This window comes from Mauremys mutica, chromosome 2, assembly GCF_020497125.1.
Source record: "Mauremys mutica isolate MM-2020 ecotype Southern chromosome 2, ASM2049712v1, whole genome shotgun sequence".
Classification (NCBI taxonomy): Eukaryota; Metazoa; Chordata; order Testudines; family Geoemydidae; genus Mauremys; species Mauremys mutica.
Window position 1 is genome coordinate 119026199 of NC_059073.1, and position 24657 is coordinate 119050855.

Consider the following 24657-nt stretch of genomic DNA (forward strand, 5'->3'; position numbering starts at 1 on the left):
CCGACGCAGAGGACTGGTACCATCCGCGATCAGACCCCCGATGGCGAGACACTGGCAATTGATGCTCGGGACTGCTGAGGTGATGCCGTGGCAGGGTCCGGGAGCGGGATGACAAATGGGAATGATGTTAACGTTCGTGTAGTGACCAGCTGCGATAGCCCCTCCGAGACAGGCACCTTTTGCATCAGCTGCCTCAGTCCTGTTGGTGTTCGCTCCTAGAGGCGGAGCGGTGCTGAGAGTCTCGGTCAGACGGAACCCAACCAGACAACCTGGAGGGTGTCGAGGGTGATCCATGTGGACTTTGCCCTGAATGGTTGCTGGGTGCTGAATGGCTTTGGAAACATGTATTTCACAATAGGTGTCCCCGATGTCCCCTCAACTGAGACCGGTACTGAGCCAGGGGCGACTGCGGAGATCCCAGCAGAGGCTTGCCTCTGGAGCGCAGGGCCGACATCAGTGATGCTCCTGGTCCCGGCATGGACATAACATCCCGGGCCACCTGCAGGGCCTCCGGTGTGAAGGGCATCGGGACATCTGGGGGAGCCTGCTCTGAATGGGCCAGACTACTCTGCTTGAGTCGGAGGCCTAGAGGCCGGTGGGGATTGAGGACTTCCCAACATGGGTCTAGCCTCCGTCCTGGGTTTACTCTGGTGCCACAGCGAAGAAGTCCTCTTCCTAGCCTTCTTGGCATGCCCTGTGGACAGGGAGCAGTGCCGACTAGTCGATGGCGCCGAAGGGTCATCGCGCACTGACACCACGGTGCCCAGTGCCGACTTGGAGCGCCGTGCTGGAGCCAGGGTCACTGCTGACTCCATCAGAATAGCCCGGAGCCTAATGTTCCTTTCTCGCTTGGTCCAAGGCTTAAATGACTTGCAAATCTTGTAGTGATCGCTGAGATGGGTTCCCCCCAAACAGCATAAACAGTCTGCATGGGGATCACTCACTGGCATAGGTCACCTACAAGTGTCGCATGGCTTAAAACCTGCGGCATGGGGCATGCCCCGGCCCAGGCACTCTAGCTAAACTAAACAACTAACTACAGGTACCATACACTGAACGAACAAGCAGTTTTGGGGATGAGCTACAGCAAGCTGGAGCAGAGCAGTTCCGAAGCACCTTCACTGGCGGCAAGAAGGAACTGAGGGTCCGGGGAGCGCGCAGCACCCCTTATACCACGCCATGGAGGCGCCACTCCAGGGGTCGCTAGGGCACTCCCCTACTGGTACTGCTAAGGGAAAAACTTCCAGCTCCGGTGCTCGTGCTGAGCACACACACCTATTGGGGAATACACATGAGCAGTCACTTGAAGAACTATACATTTTTCAGATGGACATTCTCTTGGGGGCGGTCTTTGTATACATGAAAAGATCAGTTCTCTTTGGGTCTGTACTAAGAGTGTGTATTTATGTCACACCATAATTTACCAAGTTTTTTTAATGAGGAAGTACAAACCTTATTAGCATTTTTAATATATTAACACAGATGGGCTGAAACACACTGAAACCCCAAATGTTGGGGTGTTGAAATCCAAACCTGGACTCAACTCCACATTTTGCAAATGACCCACACCTGAATAATTGGCCAAACCAGCTGTACCAGATTTGAACACCCAGAGTTTTGGCCTAGATGAAATCCAGATCAAAACAAGCTTATTCTTAACAATGGGTCTGAACCTGCAGTCCTCATTCACATCAAAGACCTCTGGAATATAATGTGTTTGACTTTCATAAAGGCTACAAGATCAAGCTCAATATTTTCACAAATGAATGCAACTAAGAAGTCCCTCCACTATTTAAAAAAAAAAATAAATACCCCCAAAAGCCCCACAAGAGAGTTGTCTTGCTTTCCAGCATGTACTGAAAAAGAACTTGCACTTCCCTCTAGAGGAAGTAAAATGATCTCAAATAAAGGTAAATAAAATGGGGAACAGGACATTACACAGACACTAGGCCAAAGCTCTTTCTTTTCATCTAATGATGCTTTAAAACAGAGGTTCTCAAACTGTGGTCCGTGGACCACCAGTGTTCCGTGAGCTCCATTCAGGTGATCTGTGGATAGTTCCCTCCAAGGTGCACACCAGGGCAGCTGCACTTGAGAAAATAAAGAGCCATCCACCTAATCAGTGGAGCTGCGCAGGCATGGCTCCACTAATTAGGTGCCTGAAGAAGATGCACATGTAAAGTGAGATGGTGGCCTTGGGGGGAATATGGGGAGGTGGGAGGGGTCAGTGGGGTGAGAAGAGGGGGTGGGGGGGAATCTGGGATGTGCAAGGCTGCGGCGGCCAGAGAAAGAGGTGACTTTCTCCAGCTCCAGGGCTGCGGCTGCCGGGCAGAGACATGGCCCTCCTTCCCAGCCTCAGCTCTGTGGCTGCTGCAGCGGGGGAGAGACCCCCCGCCCCCCATCCTCCTTCCCAGCCTCAGCTCTGTGGCTGCTGCAGTGGGGGAGACACCCCCACCCCCCGTCCTCCTTCCCAGCCTCAGCTCTGTGGCTGCTGTGGCGGGGGAAGAGCCCGAGCTCGGGGGCTGCCGCGGTGGGGAGAGAGGGCACATCCATCACATTAGAAAGGTAAGACTATGGATATTAAAATAGGAGTTGTGTGCTTTCAGAAAAAAATATACATTTATTAATTTTAACACAGCAAAACACCCCAAGAAGTTAACAGTACATGGATCCTTAGATTTATTTTTTTTTTGTAATTGATTAAAAGAAAATTGATCCCCTGATAAATAGTTCCATATACATTTTAAAAATAAAACAAAGTACTTTGAGCCCCCATCACTATTACATCGAAGCAACTAAGGGCCTGAGTCTTCATTCCTTCCTTCCCATTTCTGAGCAGAGGGGAGTGAGACAAGGGGTGGGGGTGGAAGATAGGCATGTGGACTCCCAAGAATGCTTCCCTTTTTTCTGTTACTATTAAATCCTCTCTGCAGCTGCCCTGTAAGGTTCATGCTCTGCTGATCAGGAATGGGCAGGGAAGGGGAAGTCAGCTGCACTCTGCACCATATTTCACATCCACAATTTTGCATCCACAATCAATTTTGCAGGTACAAATGACTGAATTTCATTCTACTGCCAATGTACCTACAAATCAGATTGTTAAAGGTCCACATCTACCCTTTACTCATGCATGTGAATGAATTCAGTTGATTGTGGCTGAAAAACTACACGGCAGGCCAAGGGGTCTTGGAAAGTGCGGGCTTTTGCGTCTCAGAGACGGTATCTTGCAGTATCCTAGGTGTAACTCTTGAATGAGTGACTGATGCAAGTACAACAGAGGCCTGTCAGAGCTAGTTTTGCATTCTTTCATCAAAATATTTCAGCGCAGCAAAAAACCTCCCTGTCGACATCTCCTTATGTGCAAAACTGGATTTACTGGCTTCACCATGGAGAACGCATCTGCACATCTCCACCTCCCAAAGCTTCTGCACAATAGTTACATAAACAGAGCGTACATCTAACATGTGAGAGAAGCAGCATGCCAATACCCGGCCCAGTACTGCCTTTATACATGAGCTGAATTTTGCAAGGCCTGACCAAAGAATACAAATATGTTGTTCAGAATTGCAGTATCAGAGCAATTGCCATAGCGCATCAGGCCATGTAAATCCAACATCCACTTCTCTCCAACAGTGGAGAGTGTTGGATGCCTGCAAGTAGAGGAAGGTATTTAAAAAACCAACTAATGTACAACAACATGCCCACAGGAGAAAGTTTCTTAAGTCCAGTGGTTGGCTTATGTCCTGAAGCATGGGGGTAAATCATCCCTTAATTTTTATCCTAGCCAGTGTAACTGTGGATATTCATATTCTGCATGTGTAATCCTCTTGCATACTACTCAGCATTTTGGCCTACCTTTTCAGAAGTGACTAGTGATTTTGAATGTCCCATGTGAGGTGCCTTAGAGGGGTCTGATTTTCAGAGGACAGGTGCTCAGCAATTTCTAAAAACCAGGTTCCTTTACAGTGTCTCAAGTTAATACCCAAAATCACTAGTGTCACTGACTCAGAGAAGCAAGGGCCTAAATTTTCTAATGGGAGTAGGAGTGGAGGGCACTTAGCACCTTGCAGATCACGCTCTGGGTGGAAAAAATACCAGTTTTAAGTCCTGATCAAATGTCAAACCAATGTGATGATCATGATCTTATTCATACGTAGTGAAATGAAATATGGCTGCTTGTTCATTTGAACTGTTAGCATTATGTCCTGATTAAAAACATGACACAGCACCCTTATTACAACCAATGACTTATATATGTGCTATTCCTTTAGCCATTGAGAACAAAAGCAGCTTATAATTAAATAAGCATCATATTGAAGCTTTTTAGATTTGTACTGTTTGCTAGAATCTGAATAAAATCCATTTTCAGAAGTATGCCAGTAACAAAACATTATGCTTGTATTTTGAAATATATTCCAGACAACAAATAGAATGACGTTCTGCTTGCATAAGCAGATCCAAAGCCATATTGATTTGAAGCTGCAGTCTTATGTGATGACCTCAGTACAGATGTTCTCATTTAAAATGGAAACATCTGCATGCTAAATTTGACCACTGAAACACCCAATGAGCATTGATACACAGAAACAACAGGTATGGAACAGAACACAGAAGAATTATTAGAAGTTTAACAACAATTACCACCTCTCAGCAGCTTGCAGCCGATTGACATCAACCATATGAGAAACATCTTAGATGGGGGAAGAGTTTTAAGGTGAAGCATTTAAACAGCTACACCAACATTTTCAAAACTTGGGTACCTAAAGTCAGGCACCTAAACCCATATTTAGGCACCTAAATAAGCAGCCTGATTTTCAGAGGTGCTGATCACTCACCGCTCCCATTGACTCCAGTGGGAATTGTAGTCAATTTAGGAAAGTTAGCATCTCTGAAAAAATAATCACTCATGGTTCAGTCCTACTTCCACTGTAGCCGATGGCAGTTTTGCCACTGATGTTCCGTGAGAGCAGGTGCTTATATGTGCGCTTAGATAAGGATTTGTGCACCCGCATTTCCCCTCCATGTGAAAACACTGACCATGGTATTAATGCCCATGATAAAGTATAACTAGACTTCCATGCGGTTATTGGGGTTTTCCTTTGTTTTTTAAAGAGAGAAACAAGTATGTGTTGCTTTTTTTTTTTTCTGTGTTGGGCTATAATCATAAAAAGTTCCTTCTTCTTGGCAGTCCGAGAAGCAGGAGAACAGCCACCCACATTGAGGGCTAAAGGCTTTGCACATTTTTACACAAGTCAATCTTCTCCATCGAAAAATCCATGATATATGCTGCATCCAGTCAATCACAAGATTGTTAATCCACCATCATGGTGAAATCTATATTTACATAAATAGAATATTTTGTAGCGAAAATAACTGATGGAGACCAATAGTCAACAACAGCTAACCCTGCCCCCAAGATCAAAGCCATGTTATTTGCCTTTCTTCATTTTTGCTGTCTTCTCTTTTCGCTTCTTCACGTGCTTTGGGATTTTGTTTTTTCTCTTCTCTCTTTGGGCTTCTTTAATCATCTTTTTCCTTTCCTATAAAAAGTGAATAAGACTTCATTTGCAATAACGATCCAGAGTGATTGTGAGCAGGTTCTTAACACGTGATATGTTACTATTAGAAAAGGTAGAGGGGGGAAAGTTAAGCAATTTTGGCCCAGGCTTTCAAATGCTGTATTAGAAAATTAAATGAACACCACATTTCTAGAGATGAGACTGATCCACAAAATCCAGTTTCCAAATTGCAAGGAGTTTGAAGCCAGGAAGTTATGGTGGGAGCAACTGCTGAACATAGCAGATTACGAAGGGGATGAGAACTCATACTATTTAATTTGTAAATTCCACTATTAACACAAATTGTAATAGAAATCTGATGCATGGCTTTCCAATGTCCAGGCTGGACTACTGCAATGAACACTTTCATGGACTGTCAAGAGAGACCAATCCAATGCCTGCAACGAGCTCAGAACACAGCAACTTGATCATCATCAGAGTTGAAGGGAGGGGATTTGATACCACAACACTATGCAGCAGTTTAAGTCCGGGGGTGAATGCTACTTTATCTCACTGAGACCGCAGGTGCAATTTAGCTAAACAATATAATTCAAACTGGGATCTGACCAATACAATGTGATTAACTAACATCCCTTCCTACAAAAGAGAACAGGGAATCATGGTCAGAAGTGGCCAAGAACTCTCCATTTTACAGCACGTGTGAAAGACAAATCCTAGCCCCAAGAATTTCAGCCATTGTAGTTCAGATTTTTAGGCTCAATGTTAATTATCTCATCTTCTCTGACACATTAATCCTTTTGAACTGCATGGAGTTTTCCCTTCATGCTGGGCCTGGAATGCTGCTGAAGGGTAGGGACACTCAGTGAAATTTGCTAAGGTCTCTGACCCACTGTAGTGGATCCACTGTGCAGGGTTCAGGAAGCCACAGAGCTGACTCTCAGGAAGATTCTTTACCTAGTGCTCAGGCAGAGCTGGGCTCCACACGCTACCTCTTCATAAACCCTTATGGATGAAGCCGGGGCCACGGCATCCACAATTATATAAAGTGGGCAGGGGTCATGGCCCCTCTTCCAGCCCAAGAGCTAGAAAACACGCTGTAGAATTGTGCTGTGCCCTGTCCACATCGGATTCTGTTCCCCACATCTCGGGTGGAGTTCCCCACACAAAGCTTATGTATTCTGGGTTTGGGGGTGGGTGGGTAAGTGTAGGTTAAACCGTTACTCTCTAAAAACTACATTAGCAAAACCCAAGAGAGCACTTCAAATAAGGCTTCATTGGGGACATTCTATCTCTGCTCATTTTTCTTAATTAAAATACTTAAAAGAATAAATGAAAAGCTTTTTTGTTCTCACTAAGCAGTAGATATGTAGAAAAATAAATATATTTGTCACTTGAGTAGCTCCCTGGAGCAGAGAGGGGAAAGTGTACGACTTCCTGGCCAACTGACCTTTTTGTCCATGCCAGTGTCAGTCGGTTGATCTTTGGGATGCAGTGGCTCTCCCTCTTCTTTACAGCCTGAGTCAGAGTCATCAGTACTGCCCCCATCTTCTGAATCTGATTCCATGTCGTCTTCTTTTTTTTCAAGGAGTGCAGGGACCTAAAGGAAACACAGAAGGATTTTGTCCCTAACCAAAAGTCCGTGGAACATAAAAATAAATAAATAAATAAAATAAAAGATGTAGCTTTTAAGTGGTAGAGCCTCCTAGAAAGAAAGCCTTCAGCTAATTTGTGTTTATCCACTTTTCCACACACAATGTGCCTCTAGACACGGGTATTAAAACTACAAAAAAGAGAATGAAACAAAATTAATCCAAGTGAAAAACAAAGGGTACAGTAAACAATGGAAATACAGCTAGTCAGGGGACTTGGTTACAGAACAGCTGCACCGCTACCTCCCCACCACACAGAGTTAAAGTACTATTCAGTTCTGTGGTGTACACCGGACCTTGGCTTTTTTAAAGAATCATGCCAATGCCAGTTTTAGCAGTGACCCACATGGGCTGTAGCAGTAACAGTAAGGCATCTACAATGCAAAACAAAGCTGTACTTTAATCCAGGGCCGCCCAGAGGGAGGAGCAAGTGGGGCAATTTGCCCCAGGCCCCGCAGGGGCCCTCACGAGAGTTTTTCGGGGCCCCTGGAGCGGGGTCCTTCACTTGCTCCGGGGGCCCCGGAAAACTCTCGCGGGGCCTGAGCCCCCGGAGCTTCTTCCACTCCGGGTCTTCGGTGGCAATTCAGCAGCGGGGGGTCCTTCTGCCCCGGGATTTGCCGCCGAAGTGCTGGTCTTTGACCCCAGGCCCCCTGAATACTCTGGGCGGTCCTGCTTTAATCATACTGGGGAACAAACATGTTACAACCTGGTCGCTTGACATGGTTATATTTGCACTGTAGACAGGGTCTGCCTAGTGCTGTTTAACTAAGCATGGTTTCCAAAAAAGGAAAAACCCAACCTGGCTCCTACTGTAGCAGGATATCTGCAATCACTTACAGACTGAATAGTACAGCATTTTTATCCAGTGTGTTTTTAAAGTACTGCATTGCAACATTTCCATTAGTTAGTACAATGCCCTATTCTGCATAAATGCTCTATGTACAATAATTACAGCACAAGTCACACAAAACTTAACACCACTTGTGATAATGTAGCATTCTATATAAAGTAAGTTTTCTGCACTGGGAAATCTTTCCCCCACCTTCCTAAATGTAGATCTGGCCATGTATTGTATCTTCCTATACTGACTATCTGGTGGCTCCTTGAGTATTTTTGTTCCTGAGTTACTCCAGCACTGGCTGAGTAATGCAAAGTCATTCCACATACTGCACCACATGGTATGCAGGTACACAGTGGTGTAAAGACGCAATCTTAGCCCCTGATCTTGCAACTGTCTCTGTGCTGGAAGAACCTGCAGTCAGCCCTTCTGAAATCAGGGGGCTGCCTGCATGGAACCAAATGCAAGACCAGGCCTTATTTAATACTTCTCAGGCACCTTTATAACAATGAAATTCACTATAGAAGAAAAACTTAACAACAGGCCCTCTTACCTTCTGAACACCTGACAAGTCCTTCTTCAATCCTGTCACTGTCTGGTAGAGAATCTATACACCAGGATAAATGAAAATCCATTATACAAAAACATCTAGCAAAACAGAGCTCTCTGCACACAGGCGGTAGATTTTGCATATCAGGTTTTAGAAACTATAGACTCCCTAGGCCTGACCTCCATTTTTTTAGACCAGAGTCTGTTCCCTGTGAATCTTTTGTAGAGAGAAACTTCACAACATGTACACGGACGAGCTGAGAGGGAGAAGGCACAGCTCTTTCCTGTAAAGCCTTAGAAGAGTTTGTCTTATTATCAGCTCACTAGCATCATCATATATACGGCAGTAGTGTACAAATGGGTTAGGAACTGCACAAACACAGAAAGACAGAACCCGACCCTACAGAGTTTGCAGTCTAAAATGACAAAACAGAAGAAGGGTAGGGGACAGGGCTATGCCGCCGTTATAGACTATAGTTGCAAAATATAGACAGCAATCTGGTGATTTGGCTTTTTCTTGGCACTACCCAGAATGGGAAGATCATCTATAAAAGGGAGAAATAATACTGTTTCAATGCATGCAGTACAGCCAATATGCTGCAATGCACTGATGGCACCTTTTTTTTTTTTTTTAAACACAAAGGGAATATTGTAATTGACTTCTTTACTTAAATCATCTCCCCAGTTTTCACGGATTAGAATCTTCTGCTATCCAGGTGTTTTTAATTATGTTCTTTTGTCACTCAAAAGGATCTGTCTGGAAAGCCTTGTTTTTCTGAGCTAGAATCTGCACCTGTGCATAACACAGCTTTTAAGCACTCAGTCTCTACATTTTGTAACACATCAGTAAATTGACTTCTCGGACCTTGAACAAGATCTGCATTATTCATGGAGTAACAGAGGCATCTGACAAGGGCCCCATGGTGAGTGGTATGTCTATATAGGTAGCACAGAAGCTCTGTTATACAGATCTACTGAAGTAAGGTTGATGGATGAACACCTGCCTGTAGTAGAGTTTTAGCTTTACTCTGGGAAACTGGAATATCTAAAGTTTCAACAGGACAATGAATGATGAGAAAATATAAGTTCAATGATTCCTATTACTAGACTCCAGGTACCATATTATGTATTTCCACCTTATGCTTCTAGTCAAGCCACAAAAATAATATGAAATTAATTTCAAAGGGATGTGGCAGCATTTTAATTCTGTAAAAACAAAAGTCAGAGGTGAGATTCCTGGGCTGAGATATAACTAAGATCAATGAATTTACACCAGAGATTAATTTGGTCTTTCCTCCCACAATATGTGAAGTTTAGTCCAAACATAGCTGAAACTGAATGTCCAGTTGCTTTGACAGCTACCGCACATCCACTCAGAAAGAGGATGTGATTGTTAGCAACTGATCCCTGACATGCTAGTGTGTCTTTTGAATGCATTCATTCTTGAAGTTTTTGATAATATATTGCTATAGAACCAGGATTCACCAATACTTCAAACAAACCCCGCTGGTGGTTCTTCCATGAGAATCCACAGCAAATGGTACTGCCTTGAATTGTCTCTCTCTGCCAACTCAAGTTGTTCGTAATGTTTCAGGAAGTCTACTTACATTATCCTGCTGCACGTTTAATGCCATGTCCTCTTCCTTCAATTTCATCATGACATCTACATCCCTCTCATAGTTTTTAACTTCGGTCAGGGTTCGAGGAATGTAAGCTCTCTTAAACACCTAACAGAGTGAAATGAAACAAGAAGCAGATGTATTGATTTACATATCGTTCTGGTTATAGGCCTCGTCCTTAAAAATCATCTGGATGGGTGTCTATGACACCCATAATTTAGAGAGCCTATCTCACCGTCTTTGGCCAGCAGGAGATCGTCTCTTTGTTGTGGTGGGCCCTACAGTATGGAGCTCACCCATGACAACATCTTAAGATTTTGTAATTAAGGCCTTGCTAGCATGACTGCTACTGACCATCTCTTTATGACCACCTCCATACCTTGCCCCATCCTCACCATTAATTTGTTTGAATTTTAAGGGATTTATTTAAAAGGTTACACAGGGAGCTTGTGGCAGAGTAGGGAATTGAACCCAGATGTCCTCAGTCCCAGGTCAGTGCCTTAACTACTATATCATCCTTCCTCTCACAGTACAGATCCACTTAAATTATATCTAAACAAAAACTTCATGTTAGTTACAATAGTGGATCTCCTTACACAAGATGAGCTTGCAACAATATAGACTATGTAATGAGACCCTTTCCTCTGAGGTGCTGAGCACCCACTGAAGTCAACAACACAGATGGACATACTTGAAGTTCTATTGGCTTCAATGGGAGCTGAGGGTGCTAAGCACCTCGCAGAAGGCACGGTGCACCTCACAGACTGGGCCTTTGGTTTATAAACACACCAGCAATTAGCTAAGGGACAAAGAGTGACCTGTTTTTAAAAAGTTCTTATCTGGTACAAAATGCCCCTCAATACACTAAATTCAGGTTTTATTGCAATCCATCACTTTGCTGCTGACAAGTTAAAAGAATCAAATCAAGATAGTGATTTTGTCTTTTGCTCCCATGCTAAACAATACTGCCAGTGCACCACACATCCTCAATGATATAAAGAAAACAGATCTATGTTGGCTACTGCTGCATCAGAAATAAGCAGAGAGAAACAATATTACCACAATTAGAAGACCCAAATCAGAATCTGGGAGAGGGAGCTGGAATTGTTTTTCAGTCAACATGAATAACCGGGGGGGCAAAAACTATTCATATCTTAACACTGTATGAATCCTCATTTTAGCACATTATTTGCAGAAGCTCAAAGATTTCCCCTTCATTGCTAGCTGGGTCCCTTGTGATGTCTAAGTTCAAGACCAAGCATGTTGGTCTAGGAAACATCCTAATGACACAGGTGATGCTGACCAGAGATTGCAAAGAAGATATCATGAGAAGTGTTTAGCTAGCATATAAAGAACCATTTACTATCTGAAAACCTCTCCACTTATCTCAGGATGTATCAATGTATTAAATGTAACATTCTATGGAACAGGGTATCAAAGATAACATTTCAAAAAGTCTTCAAAAGGGATACTGCAAAGATTCCCTCCTGGCAGAGTCAAAAAATCCTCACCTCCTCATCCACGTTATCTTGACTGGACCTTTCTTCCTCTGTTCTTTGGGTTGCTATTTCCATCGCCTACAGCAATATGAAATGCAATACAAAATCATCACTCTTCACAATCCAGTCCCTCATGCTGGATAATAATTCATGTAGCTGTTCCTACCTATATTTCCCCACCTCCACTCCATTCGCTGGGAAACTGTTCTCTCCCGCTCATGTAAAACACTCCCGCTTTTCGTACCACAATGCCTTTAGTGACACCTAGCGGTGCTGAACATTTCTGCAGGGCACACCTACTTAAATCCCACTCCTGGCTACTGATCTGCTTAATGAGAGCAAAAAAAATTTCCCTCCACTCCCGCCAATCCAAACACAGAGCCAAATTATGGCTGTCCTTACACCAGTGTGGGATAACAGGGCACAGGGAGCCTCTGTCTGCTGCTCATGCTCTCACACTGGAGGCTGCCTACACCACCCAGTTGCAGAGAGTTGCTACTATTGCTGCCAGCAGCACTGAATAGCCGGAGCAGCATGCGTGAGCAAGATGGGAGTACTGTAGCCACAGTCCTACTCCCTCCAGCCCAGTGCACCGGTGAGTACCCAAAAGCTGTGCGTGCAGTACAAGCGTTTATGGGCTGCTTGGAAGCACTCGCCCCCTACCCAGCATTCCAGGTTGGGGCAGGAATAATGTCTCCTGACACCCCATTCCCAACATGGTTGAGGTCAGGATATGGGAGTCTTAATTTGATCCTTCACCATCTTTGTTGCTTTGACTACCTGAGCTGGGATTTACTGCAATAGCTAATTGGTAAAGGAGAACCCAACGTGGCTGCTGGGGCTGATGACACAGCGAAGGGACTGCTAGAGCTAGGGGGCTGGAAAGTGATCATCTATTCACTAGCAACAACTGAACCCCAGCTGAATTTACACCCACCCCTGCTTGAGTCAGAACAAGACTAAACAGACAGAGGAAAGGGGAAGAGAGCAATGGTGAGTAACTGAGACCAGCCTGAGACATTCCAGGTGTGGGGCTTAGAGTCAGAATACCCCCCGCCCCTCCTAGAATAGGCAAGTTCCTTTCACCTACTGGACTAATCAGCATTTTAGCTGGTGATGCTGGGTGTTTTAGGGTGGGGTGCACGCCTCCCTCATTCCACTCAAACCCATTTACCCCCAAGTCTGCCTCACTCATCCCACTCATACGCTCTATCCCACACAAACATGGTGGGGAGGTGTGGATAAGTTCCCACGGCTTATAAGTATCGATGTTAAAACATTTCTATATTTTTTTTAAGTTGCTGTCTCATTATACAATGCACAATCTTTACTGCAGAAGCATCGTTGTGGGATAAACGGAATAGATGATCTTGAACCAGATCATATTTTACTACTTAAATCTTCCTACATAAGCAGGAACTTCAAGTCTGACCTTTGAGAGATAAGCATCCAAGTTGTCGCTTGTGATAGAAGGATCTGTAATAAACTCAAAGAGCTCTCTGACAGTCATCACCGCAACACCGTACTTCCAGAAAAAGTCTGCCAGGAAGCAAGGAAAAAAAACAAAGTTAGTATGATTCAAGTTCACTTTATGCTTCTACACCATCAAAGTGATATCAAAGTGATGGTAAATACGGAATAATGGTTCTATGAATTGGGGAAATTCCCTACAAGGTTTGTAGAATCCCACTGGGTGTGGTTATCAGAAAACTCTTAGTCACCCAAAGCCCAAGTTGTCCTTCTTTCAGATACAACAAATGCTGAATGAAGCATGCAAATTTGAAATCCAATCCCCTTCCTATTGAAGTTAAGGGCAAAAGTCAAATAGACTTCAGTGAAAGCCAAATGCGACCAGGAAACAAGCGAAAAGCAGGAGGGTGGAAGGGAAGGCTTCATAAAGGATCAAGCAGTTGCAGTATATTATGATTAAACTTTGTAGATGTCAAACAGTGAAATTTGCAGATCTGGAATTTCTACAGATGAGAATCAAAGGTGTGCCCTGAGGTACAGTTAAGATCTATTTAAATTTCATTCACGGGGGGGACAATATGGTGCACATCTTAGGCTAACGACCATTCTTTGATACTCACACCCAGCTGGCTTAAGATACCAATCCTAACTAAATCTGAAGGTTGACAGAGAAAATACAGTTCCATAGCCAAGTAAAAACCAAAGGCACTCCATGGGGTATTTAGCTGAATACTCTCTAATGCTAATGCTCTCTGTGGATAAACCAACATAGCATCCCAGAGAAATGAATTAGAAAGACAGAACAAAAGGTAAGCCTGGAAGCAACCCAGGTGGCTCTCGCAGCCCAGGGACAGAAAACATGGCAACTAAGATCACTGTCATGCTCATGGAGAAATACTCTTGCAAATTCTATAGCAGACAAAGTAAACACCAGTGTGGAAGTGATAGAGCAGAGAACTGGGATGACAAAGGGCAGCCAAAGAAACTTCCAAAGTCACGTGGCACTTAGAGAAGACAAGCTGAACAACGTGGAGAAGAAAGATTACAGATAATAGAAGGAAAGATTCACAAGCCCATGGAACACAAGAGGGATAAGACATTACTAGTTCACTGGCTCTCAAGCAATATGACACATCAAAATGTAAGAAGTTCTGTCTTATGGATTTTTCCTTTTTCTTAAATAAAGATTTCAGTAAGAAAGCCAATGTTTACAAAGACACACCCATTTCTTGCTGCCCAGAGCAAAATGCAGACCAGAGTTGTCCATACTGTGGCCTGCATTGTGCAGGAGGTCAGACTAGATGATCATAATGGTCCCTTCTGACCTTAAAGTCTATACTTCTGCTATGAAGACAATTTCAATATTTTTAAATAAAATACTGTTTGAGGGTGCTCACTACATCTTGATGAACTTGACATAAAATATTAGCATAGCCCTTTAACAATAGATCACCAAGGGCCCCAAACCTGTAACCTGCTCTGCACAGGTGCAAGGACTAACGTGATCAAACCAAGAGTAACTTCTTGTTGACAAAGAAGTTCTGCACTTGATTTGTAATCACTGAACAAAGCAGATCTGTAGCCTGTATGTTCTCTGCCGTAACAGCAGGTAGATATTTCCTTTGTTGTAATGTAAGAAATTGTGTGAACTCTGCTTTCCTTAGGCTAGCCTAAAACATAAGCTCACATGTAATTGAATTTGTGTGACATACTCTACCTTGGCTGTACTTAGCGTAGCGTAGCTTGTTGGTTTCCTAACAAAACTTATACACAGCCTAAGATGATGCGCATTTTAACTAACTCCATCCTGTTCTACATGCAGTGTCAGTTTGAAGAATACAAGGAATTACACAGTTAATCTTCCTAGAGGAATGACCTATTAGAAGAGGAGTTGAACTACTGCCCACTCACCATTGATATTGGCACAGTCCTTCCGCAGGAATTCTAATGCATGTGGGTGGTCATGCTCCACCGACTGAGACACATCAATGATGTACACCTCTCCGCTGTGGTATCTGGAGATGCAGCAAGGGAAAAGCAGAAAAAACATGTTTTTAAATCCCACCATTTGAAAAAATGGTTCAAGTTTTGGGGGCCTGACACTAAAGTTTTGCTATGGACACGTTCCATATAATAGTTGTTTTCAGTTATACTATTATACATTATTTGAGAGAACATTATTTGAAATTACACAGAAAGCAATTTTAGAACAATGAATTAAAATAGCTTACTTGTTTATTCATCAGCTGATGAAAACAAACTCATTGAATAACCTGTTTAGGGAAGTATTTTGCAAGCTAAAGTATCTGAGATAGATTTGGGATGAAATCTGTATAATAAATCAGGTAAATTACAAAGCAGAGCTGAAAGGAAGATACTGCCCTCCCATAGGAGCAATTAGTACTGCACAGCTCTACATATTATGTGAGAAGCCACCAATGCCTACATTTTAAATGTTAAAATACAGAGCAAGGTTTAAAAACATACAGCATATTAAATTCGCTGAGATCTGCATGAACAAGTTTGGCGTCCTGGTACATTCTTCTCATGTACTGTATGATCTGTAGATACAACTCCCGGGCTTTTGAGTCAGATAACTGAGCATTTTTCAATAGAGGAGCAGGCCTTAGATTTAAAAAAACAACACACAAAAAACAGAATAAATCCTCCCATTTTACACCAGCTGTATAGTCCCTTCACCACAATACTTGATCCATTTTAATTCAGTAAATGGAAAGACCTCAGTGATTTACTCAAACACTTGGCCAGCTCCACAGCTAATATAAAAATATTCATCGCTCCACTGCAGAAAGTGGAACTACAATGTTTTACACCAGCTGAAGAACTAGAGCACAACATTATAAACATTAAATATTTACATTACAAAATGCTGAGTTAACATTTCTGTGTGCATCACTAATGAACTTTCTAACTAAAGCATTAACACATCACAACCTGAGCTTTGAAGTTTATTTTACATTTCTAGAACACAGAATCCTCACCATCCCTATTCTATGAAGTATAAAAAGGCCCATGCAGATCCAGTTACAGAACCGGGGCCTTAATTTCTAGCTAATGCAGACTATTTGCTCACGCCTTGCATGGATAAAGCTTTGGAATGAGGCAGACCCTCTGTCACAGGAGCTGGGAGGGATCTTGATATTTTACTTCTCATTTATATACCAGAGCAATGTACTCAATTAATCACCAGCCTATGCCATAAACTACGCAAATTCAACAGATTTTTTTTTAAATTCACCTTTGTTCAAGCCTATCAATAAAGAAGTTCTCATTGATTTTCTGAAGATACTTACATGTCATCTTTACCAATAAAACTCATGACAAGTACATGACTTCTTAGCATAATTGGCTCCGGGCAAGGTATTTGTGCTGTATTCAACCTGTAATATTACAACAAAAACCCATAACTACCTATTAAAAACAAATGCAATCTATAGTACTTATAATTTGTATTAGAGTCGTGCCGAGGGGCACCAATTAAGTTTGGAACCCCTCTGTTGTAGGTAGGGTGACCAGACATCCTGATTTTTGGATCTTTTTCATATATAGGCTCCTATTACCCCCCACCCCCTGTCCTGATTTTTCACACTTGCTGTCTGGTCACCCCAGTTGTAGGTGCTGTACAGAGTAACAGACAGTCCCTGTCCCAAAGAGCTTACATTCTAAATATACAAAGGCAAGTATCATTATCCCCATTTTACAGATGGCAAATGGACACACAGAGAGGTGGTCTAAGGTTGGACAGGAAGTCTGTGGCAAACCTGAAAAGTGAACCCACACCTCCTGAATCCCAGTCTGGTGTCTTAATCATAAGACCATAAATCAGACCTCCTAATAGTCCTGGGTTTTGCGGGACTGTCGCGCTTTGACCCACTAAGCCCCTTGTCCAGGTTGAAGAGCAGTTTGCCCTGGCCCACTGTTTGAGAGGGCCCCCAAACTGAGTGGCGCTGAGTCCTGCATTAACCACTTGGAACGTGAGAAGGCAGGCCACAAATGTCCAGTGGTGTCCACACTGGCAATGCACGCTATGGGGCTGTGATTTCTGAAGCGCACCATCATACTGCACACAAATTGGTCCGTATAGACTAAAAGTTCCATAGCGCACTTTAAACACAGCTACATTAAAGCACACTAGAGAATTTTTAGTGTGCACCAGCAGGCTCTACATGGACCAATTAGTGTGCAACACAGTGGTGTGCTTTAGAAATCACACCCCTGCAGTGCACTGCTGCACACTATAGATATACCCTTAGTTATATATATTTTGTTAAACTAAGTTGCCCCGTACACCCAACTATCCAGCTGCATCAGCCAGTCTGTCTCTCTGTTGCTGACCAAGTGTTTCATCCTTATCCCACCCTGCCCTCCCCAGACAGATGCCTCCATTAGCAACAACTGGTCACGAGTTGTTGACATCGCTGTGATTTTTCTCCTCATAAAAAGATGAAATAAAAAAGATTCCTTGAGATGGTGCCTGGGTAACTGATACTCTGCAAAGGCAACAATCTCCCCTGTCCCCGGTGTCCTTTGCAGCTCCATTCTCTTCCTTGATGGAAGGGAAGGGATGTTAGGAGGGTCTGTGCGGTGGGGACCGACACGGCCCATTAGCAGAAAGCTGTGTGCCCATCAGTCAGTGTTCTACCACGGGGTCAGGTCAGCACAGGTCACAGTGTTTCAACAGGGAATAAATAATACGTTGCACTTCTGGCTCCCATCTACATGGGGAAACTGACCGTATTCTGACATCATTTTCAATGCTGGTTTTGGGACATAAGAGGATCTGTTCCCTCACCCAGGATCTGGGACACAGCAGCTGTTTGAGAGGGCAAGGAATGAGGAGGACTGTATCCAGCTGAGAACGCATGGAATGGAATCCCAGAGCTGGGGCTTGGGCAGGAAGAGGAGGAAGGACCCCAAGGGAACACACCAAGCAGTGCAAGGAAGGAGGACCCAAGAGACTATGCCATGGAATCATGCCAAGGAGGAAGAGGGGATTTTTAGAGGAAAAAGGATCAGCATGCAAGCAGAGCCTTACGATTATTCCCTGTCATGGCTGTCACAGGTTGAGAGAGGGGATAATAAAGCTCCCTTGTGTGTGTGTTGGAGGGCTGTCTCCTGTGGGTTGCTCCCCAGTCCTGGGAGATACCTTGGTGCAGTGGCTGGGATTCTCTCCTGTTTCACTCCTGAAACAGACAGCACTAAAGACTCCCACCCTCTATCACGGCTTTGTGAGTGATACTATGGGTAATGGGGGATTATATGGGAGATCAGGTTCCAAACATCTTGTTCCTCCATAACTGAGGACAGGATCTGAGGCAGATTAAAATCAGAACCCACCTTTTGTGCCTGCGGGGCATCTGGGACAAGCAGGAGCTCAACAGAACAGCTACCATCAAATGATCCACCCCGTGTTGGCACCGGTTTATTGGCTAGCTCTCTAGTTTGCCTGATTCCCTCCTCCCTGAGACCCCACTACACACGCACAAACCACTGATCCTAGTGGAAGGAGGCCACAACGTCGTCTCTCCTCAAGTTTCAGCAGGTTTCACTTTGTGCAGGTGTGGAAATGCTGGAGATTTAGATCCATATCCCTCATTGCCAGGGTTTTTCAAAAATGTGTGAATTAGGAGAACAAGGCCTATTGAAAGTGAATGAGACTTGTGCTCCTAACTCACTTAGACACTTTTGAAAATCCCACATTAAATCTAGTGGGAAGACACTGGGTCTGTAAAAGGAAGAGGTGACTGATGCCTCCCCAGGGAGGGCAGGGTGCCAGAATCACTCAAAAGAGTGATTGTTTGACCCTTGCTGGAGGATCACCCTTGACCTGACAACATCTCCTATGATCACTTTGCTTCTCACCCTACTATTCTGGGGAAGGTTTTAACCAAACAGCCTTGGCAACACCCAGATTCCCTAGCTCACAGACAGTCTGGTTTCTGCTCTGTTTATGGGACCAGCGCTGGTCTTCATTGATGTCAACATGGTGATGAACAACAATCACATCCATGCTGATTCTTTTGAGGCCTGACTCAAAACCCATTAAAACCAACAGGAGTCTTTCCATTAACCTTCACAGGCTTTGGATCAAACCCTTAAATGTATCGGCTGCCTCTGATCCCAGTGACCATGAGGGGCTCACACTTCTGCAGACCCTGGCAAGGATAGACTGAGTCACCCTGGAGCATCTCCGCTCTTTCCTCTGCTAGAGGACCAGACTGCAGTGATGAACAATTGCTCCTCTGCCCTGAGGGCTCTCTTGTGTGAAGTGCCACAAAATGTGGTTCTGCCACCTCTCCTGTTCACCGTGCTTGTGGGGGAAATGAGGTGACATAGTGAGCTCTGTAGCGATGTCACTGCCTCCCTGACACTTAAAAACATCACAAGAGGGTTGTGTGTTAAAAATAAGTTTGTTAGTTGAAAAGCCCTAAACTGAGTTTCCTAAAAGTCTAACATGGCTACAGTATGAATGAGCCAGTCGCAGCATGACAGAAAAAGAGGGTGGATTTCAAAGCTTAATGTCACGTGCCAGGTCCTGATTGTCTGATTCCATTGGGAATCTCGTCTGAATAAGGACTGCAGGATTTGGCCTATCGTACAATCCATGCACACTAAGATGGGGAACTTAAATGTTAATGGAAATATTTAGCCTAACAGAGAAAAAGTAAAGCAATGTTTTAGGAATAGAGACAACACAACAGCTAGTGCGATGTAGGCCCTGATCCTGCTTTGACAGTGGATGGGGGGACAGCTGTGTTTGTGTGGAGCCCACTCAGATCACTGAGGCTGTGTGTGGGTGCAGCAGTCTGCCCAAATACTGTTACTGCAGAAGAAACACCTTAGACACATCAGGCTGGAATCTTGGGGAAATCTTTTCAACGTCCCTTAGTAAATGAATGAACAGCGCTTCCAATTAAGCAGGCAGGGAATTGGTGACAGCCCTGAAGGCCGTGACATCTCATCACACCAATTTTCCACACAGATACCACACAGGAGACATTGAGCAGCAGCCAGCTCACACTTACATTAATTCCCACCAGCAATGGAATGCACAAGTCACATCTGCACCAAAGTTAAACATAAAAATCACCTTATTAAATTCCTCATCTCTTTTTCTGCCCATGTCTTCACCATTTTCCTCGGGTTTCCTTTACAATATCCATGACGAAATCTTAAAAACAAGCACACCACAGCGACAAACAGTTATAGAATACCTGTGACAAAAATTAAGAACAATCTGTAGGTAAACGCACAGTTAGCCCTGCAGAGGTTTGCTGTCATTAAAGAAAAGAACTCCAACTCACCTAAATTCCCCACTCACATACTTATCCCGATCTTTAAACATCAAAATAGAGGTTTTATAAATCTTTATTGCTCTGTTCTCTCCATTCACTGTACTGGCGTGATAGACATTAGCCTATAAGTGAGAAAGTAAGAGAAACAATATTACCGTCCTGGGAATAGTTTAAGTATTGAGAAGTTTGCTCATGTATCAAATACTGTCAAGAACACCATTTTTAGGAGAGAAATTAAACCTTGGGCTTTGTCACAAGGTGGCTGCCCCTTTAAAGAGAAATGGGTCTGAATCCCACCTGTGACACAGCTAACTCTCCTTCGCAGAGGGGTGACCCAATCAGGCCTCTGGTGTAGATAGGGGAGAGACTTTGAGTAAGGCAGAGATCTGAGCCTGCACAGTTGCGGAAAGCAAGAAGGCTCCTGCTGGAGACCCTGAGACAGCAGGGGAAGGTTGTTTGCATGCTTCCTGGAATATGTCCTGGCCTCCAAGCCCCAGAGAAAGGTGAGAAAACTGCACTCCAGCAGAAATGCCCTGGAGGAAGGACTGTTAAGATGGTTCTGTTCTGAGTTACATTTGTTTTGACAGACTTTATTGCCAGTCCAGATATAACTAAATGAGTGTAATCGGGGGGAAGTGGGGGAGAGAGAGAGAGAGAGAAACGATTAGAAACTGTATGAGGACTTAATAAATTGGACCGCAGAAGGGGAACCTTGTTTTTGAGTATCTTGGACTGTGTGAAATTTTTTAAGGAGCCCTCAGAAGAGGGAAATTGAGGCAAGAGTGCTGCAAGGACACCCCAAGATATAAGGTGGTGGCAATGCTGTTACAGGCCTCAATCCTAGAGACCCCTGGACTCAACAAGGGTGCCCCACTGAAGTCAACAGGATTTTGCATGGGCCCAGGGATCCAACCACAGGGAATAGCTTGCAGGATTGGGATCTAAAACTATACAAAGATGTTAGCATATGTATAAAGCTCTAAAAGGCGTACATGCAGTAGAACTTCACAATAATGGCTGGGATGTCCATTACAGACAACTAGAGAGGATCCTGATCCAAAGAGGTGCCAAGCACCCTCAACTCTTACTGACGCTCTGCACTCCTGAGAGCGGTCACATTGACTTCAATGGAACTATCTGCATGAGTGAGGACTACACATATGATAAGCAGGGAGATAAGAGAAACAATATTACCGGGTCTGCAGGGTCAGATCTTCAGAGCCAAATACTGGTTCCCCTGAAGTCAATGGCATTTTGCCTGTTACTTCAATGAGACCAGCCTTTGGCTGTAAGAATGAAACTAGCCTCTGTGCCAAGTGCCAGCATGAGACCTATGTACCACTCAAGTCCTCATGACCACTTACGGTTTAAGTGGAATTTAAATGGTGCTCCATATTTTGATTATTAAACAGAGTTCGGTAGCTTCATTACTGATATGTGATAAAATTCAAAGTAACAGATGTCTCACTTTACAGTAAATAAATTAACTTCTTGATAAACACAAGAAAATTAATTTAATGCAGGAGATAAGTATTTTACTATTTCCCTTTCAGCACAGTCAACTTCCATTCAGTTTGCAAAGAAGACTGTAGCATGCCAGTTGGAATGAAACTCACTTCTTTTCCTGTGCTGATGCAGCCATTTATCTCTGATATGACACCTCTAGTTAGCATCTTGAACAGGATCATTCGTGTTCTTGGATCTAATACCTCATGGGAAATTAGAAAAAAAAATAAATAAGCAAAATCACTTTATCCAGTTTACTGAAAATATTATTAAACTAATCCATCTTGAATTGAAGAACCCACAGAACCACAGCATCTTAGTGGACTAAGCCATTCAAAATTCTATCTGGATAGTACTCTGTTTCTTCTATAATTTTGGAATTATCTTTACAATATTAGGGGAAAATGTGTTTGTGACTTGTATGCAACTCCTAATCCGTGGTTTATAATATCTGACATGCATCCTTAGGCTAATGCTAATAGAGGAGTGATTTCTCATCCACAGTACCAAGAAAAAAGTGCATTAGAACACAGCTACCCTAAAATGTGCCAGGCATTCACAATAGCACATGGTGGTCTTTGTGGTATACAGGCCTTTAATGTATCATACTAGGTTTAGAAGCAAAAATGTGTGGATTGGAAAAAAAAAAAAAGGGACCATTTCATCTTTTCCATGGAAAATTCCACTTTTGAGTAAAGCTAAGATGAAATTCTATGCTTATCAACAAAATCCCAGTTGAATACAACAGCAAATCATAATACTAAGCACCACAATATTCTCCAAACCAGCTGTGAAAGCAGACAATTTTTATAAAGCAGGCTTGTTCAGAAAGACAAGAAACACCTGGGGTGAAACCCTGACCCCACTGAAGTCAATGAGTGTTTTGCCATCGACACCAACGAAGCTAGGATTTTACCTCTGGTTATTGATTCGAATGAAAATAAGCCTTTTAACAAACAGTTTGCTATATATAAGACTTACCTGTTCCACTGTTGCTCTGTCAGATTTATCTTTGACTCGATACCTAGTGGAAATTAAAATATAACAGCATGACATGATCTACTCAAGAGAAATACCCATAGCTCCGACAATTTTTCCAGAATGATTGCTCAAGAAGAAAATTAGGAAAGGAAGGGAGAGAAAAGAGGAAGCATCAATTACATTAAAATGAGATTCCTTTGCTGGCAAAGGACCACCAGCATTTTCTGCCTTATTGGCTAATCCCACAGCCACTGAAATGAATTAGATTTGCCACTGACTTCAAAGAAAGCAGGATCAAGACCTGGCAATGACTTTAGTGACTGGCTCAGCAAATCATTCCATTTTATGGGAAAAAATTTAATTCCAAAATTTGCAGTGTAAAAATTATAAACAAAAGAAATAGTATTTTTCAATTCACCTCATACAAGTACTATAATGCAATCTCTTTGTTGTGAAAGTGCAACTTACAAATGTAGGGGTTTTTTGTTACATAACTGCATTAAAAACAAAACAGTGTAGAACTTTAGAGCCTACAAGTCCACTCAGTCCTACTTCTTGTTCAGCCAATCGCTAAGGCAAACAAGTTTGTTTACATTTACAGGAGATAATGCTGCCCCCTTCTTATTTACAGTGTAACCAGAAAGTGAGAACAGGCATTTGCATGGCACTTTTTTAGGTGGCATTGCAAGGTATTTACATGCAAGATATGCTAAACATTCGTATCCTCCTTCCTGCTTCGGCCACCATTCCAAAGAATATGCTTATGTGCTGATGACGCTCGTTAAAAAAAAAATGCATCAGTTAAATTTGTGACTGAACTCCTTGGGGGAGAATTGTATGTCCCCTGCTCTGTTTTACCTACATTCTGCCATATATTTCATATTATAGAAGTCTTGAATGATGACCCAGCACATGTTGTTCATTGTAAGAACATTTTCACTACAGATTTGACAAAATGCAAAGAAGATACCAATGTGAGATTTCTAAAGATAGCTGCTTGCATCCGAAGAAGTGGGCATTCACCCACGAAAGCTCATGCTGCAAAACGTCTGTTAGTCTATAAGGTGCCACAGGATTCTTTGCTGCTTCTACAGAACCAGACTAATACGGCTACCCCTCTGATAAAGATAGCTGCAGCACTCGACCCAAGGTTTAAGAATCTGAAGTGCCTTCCAAAATCTGAGAGGGAGGAAGTGTAGAGCGTTCTTTCAGACATCTTAAAAGAACAACACTGCAATGCGGAAACTACAGAACCCGAATCACCAAAAAAGAAAATCAACTTCCTGCTGGTGGCATCTGACTCAGATGATGAAAATGAACATGCGTTGGTCCACACTGATTTGGACTGTTATCCAACAGAACCCGTCATCAGAATGGACGCATGTCCCCTGGAATGGTGGTTGAAGCATGAAGGGACATATGAATCTTTAGCGCATCTGGCACGTAAATATCTTGCGATGCCAGCTACAACAGTGTCACAAGAACGCCTGTTCTCACTTTCAGGTGACATTGTAAACAAGAAGCGAGCAGCATTATCTCCTGCAAATGTAAACAAATTTGTCTGTCTGAATGATTGGCTGAACAAGAAGTAGGACCAAGTGGACTTGCAGGCTCTAAAATTTTACATTATTTTATTTTTAATGCAGTTTTTTTGTACATAATTCTATATTTGTAAGTTCAACTTTAATGATAAAGAGATTGTACTACAGTA

General features: G+C 43.2%; 1 protein-coding gene across 1 annotated transcript in view; it reads right to left on the bottom strand.

Moving 5' to 3' along the window:
• Nucleotides 1-2518: 2518 nt before the first annotated feature.
• Nucleotides 2519-24657, bottom strand: part of RIOK1 (RIO kinase 1) — a 28642-nt gene continuing 6503 nt past the window's right edge. The window contains exons 5-17 of the mRNA XM_045005616.1: nucleotides 22947-22989; nucleotides 22076-22168; nucleotides 20469-20581; nucleotides 20255-20335; nucleotides 16458-16544; nucleotides 15631-15768; nucleotides 15055-15158; nucleotides 13106-13212; nucleotides 11686-11751; nucleotides 10163-10282; nucleotides 8560-8613; nucleotides 6967-7116; nucleotides 2519-5540 (exon numbers count right to left, since the gene is read on the bottom strand). Coding sequence (XP_044861551.1) covers nucleotides 5430-5540; nucleotides 6967-7116; nucleotides 8560-8613; nucleotides 10163-10282; nucleotides 11686-11751; nucleotides 13106-13212; nucleotides 15055-15158; nucleotides 15631-15768; nucleotides 16458-16544; nucleotides 20255-20335; nucleotides 20469-20581; nucleotides 22076-22168; nucleotides 22947-22989 — 1267 coding nt within the window. The 3' untranslated portion in view covers nucleotides 2519-5429. The remainder of the gene's footprint in view (nucleotides 5541-6966; nucleotides 7117-8559; nucleotides 8614-10162; nucleotides 10283-11685; nucleotides 11752-13105; nucleotides 13213-15054; nucleotides 15159-15630; nucleotides 15769-16457; nucleotides 16545-20254; nucleotides 20336-20468; nucleotides 20582-22075; nucleotides 22169-22946; nucleotides 22990-24657) is intronic.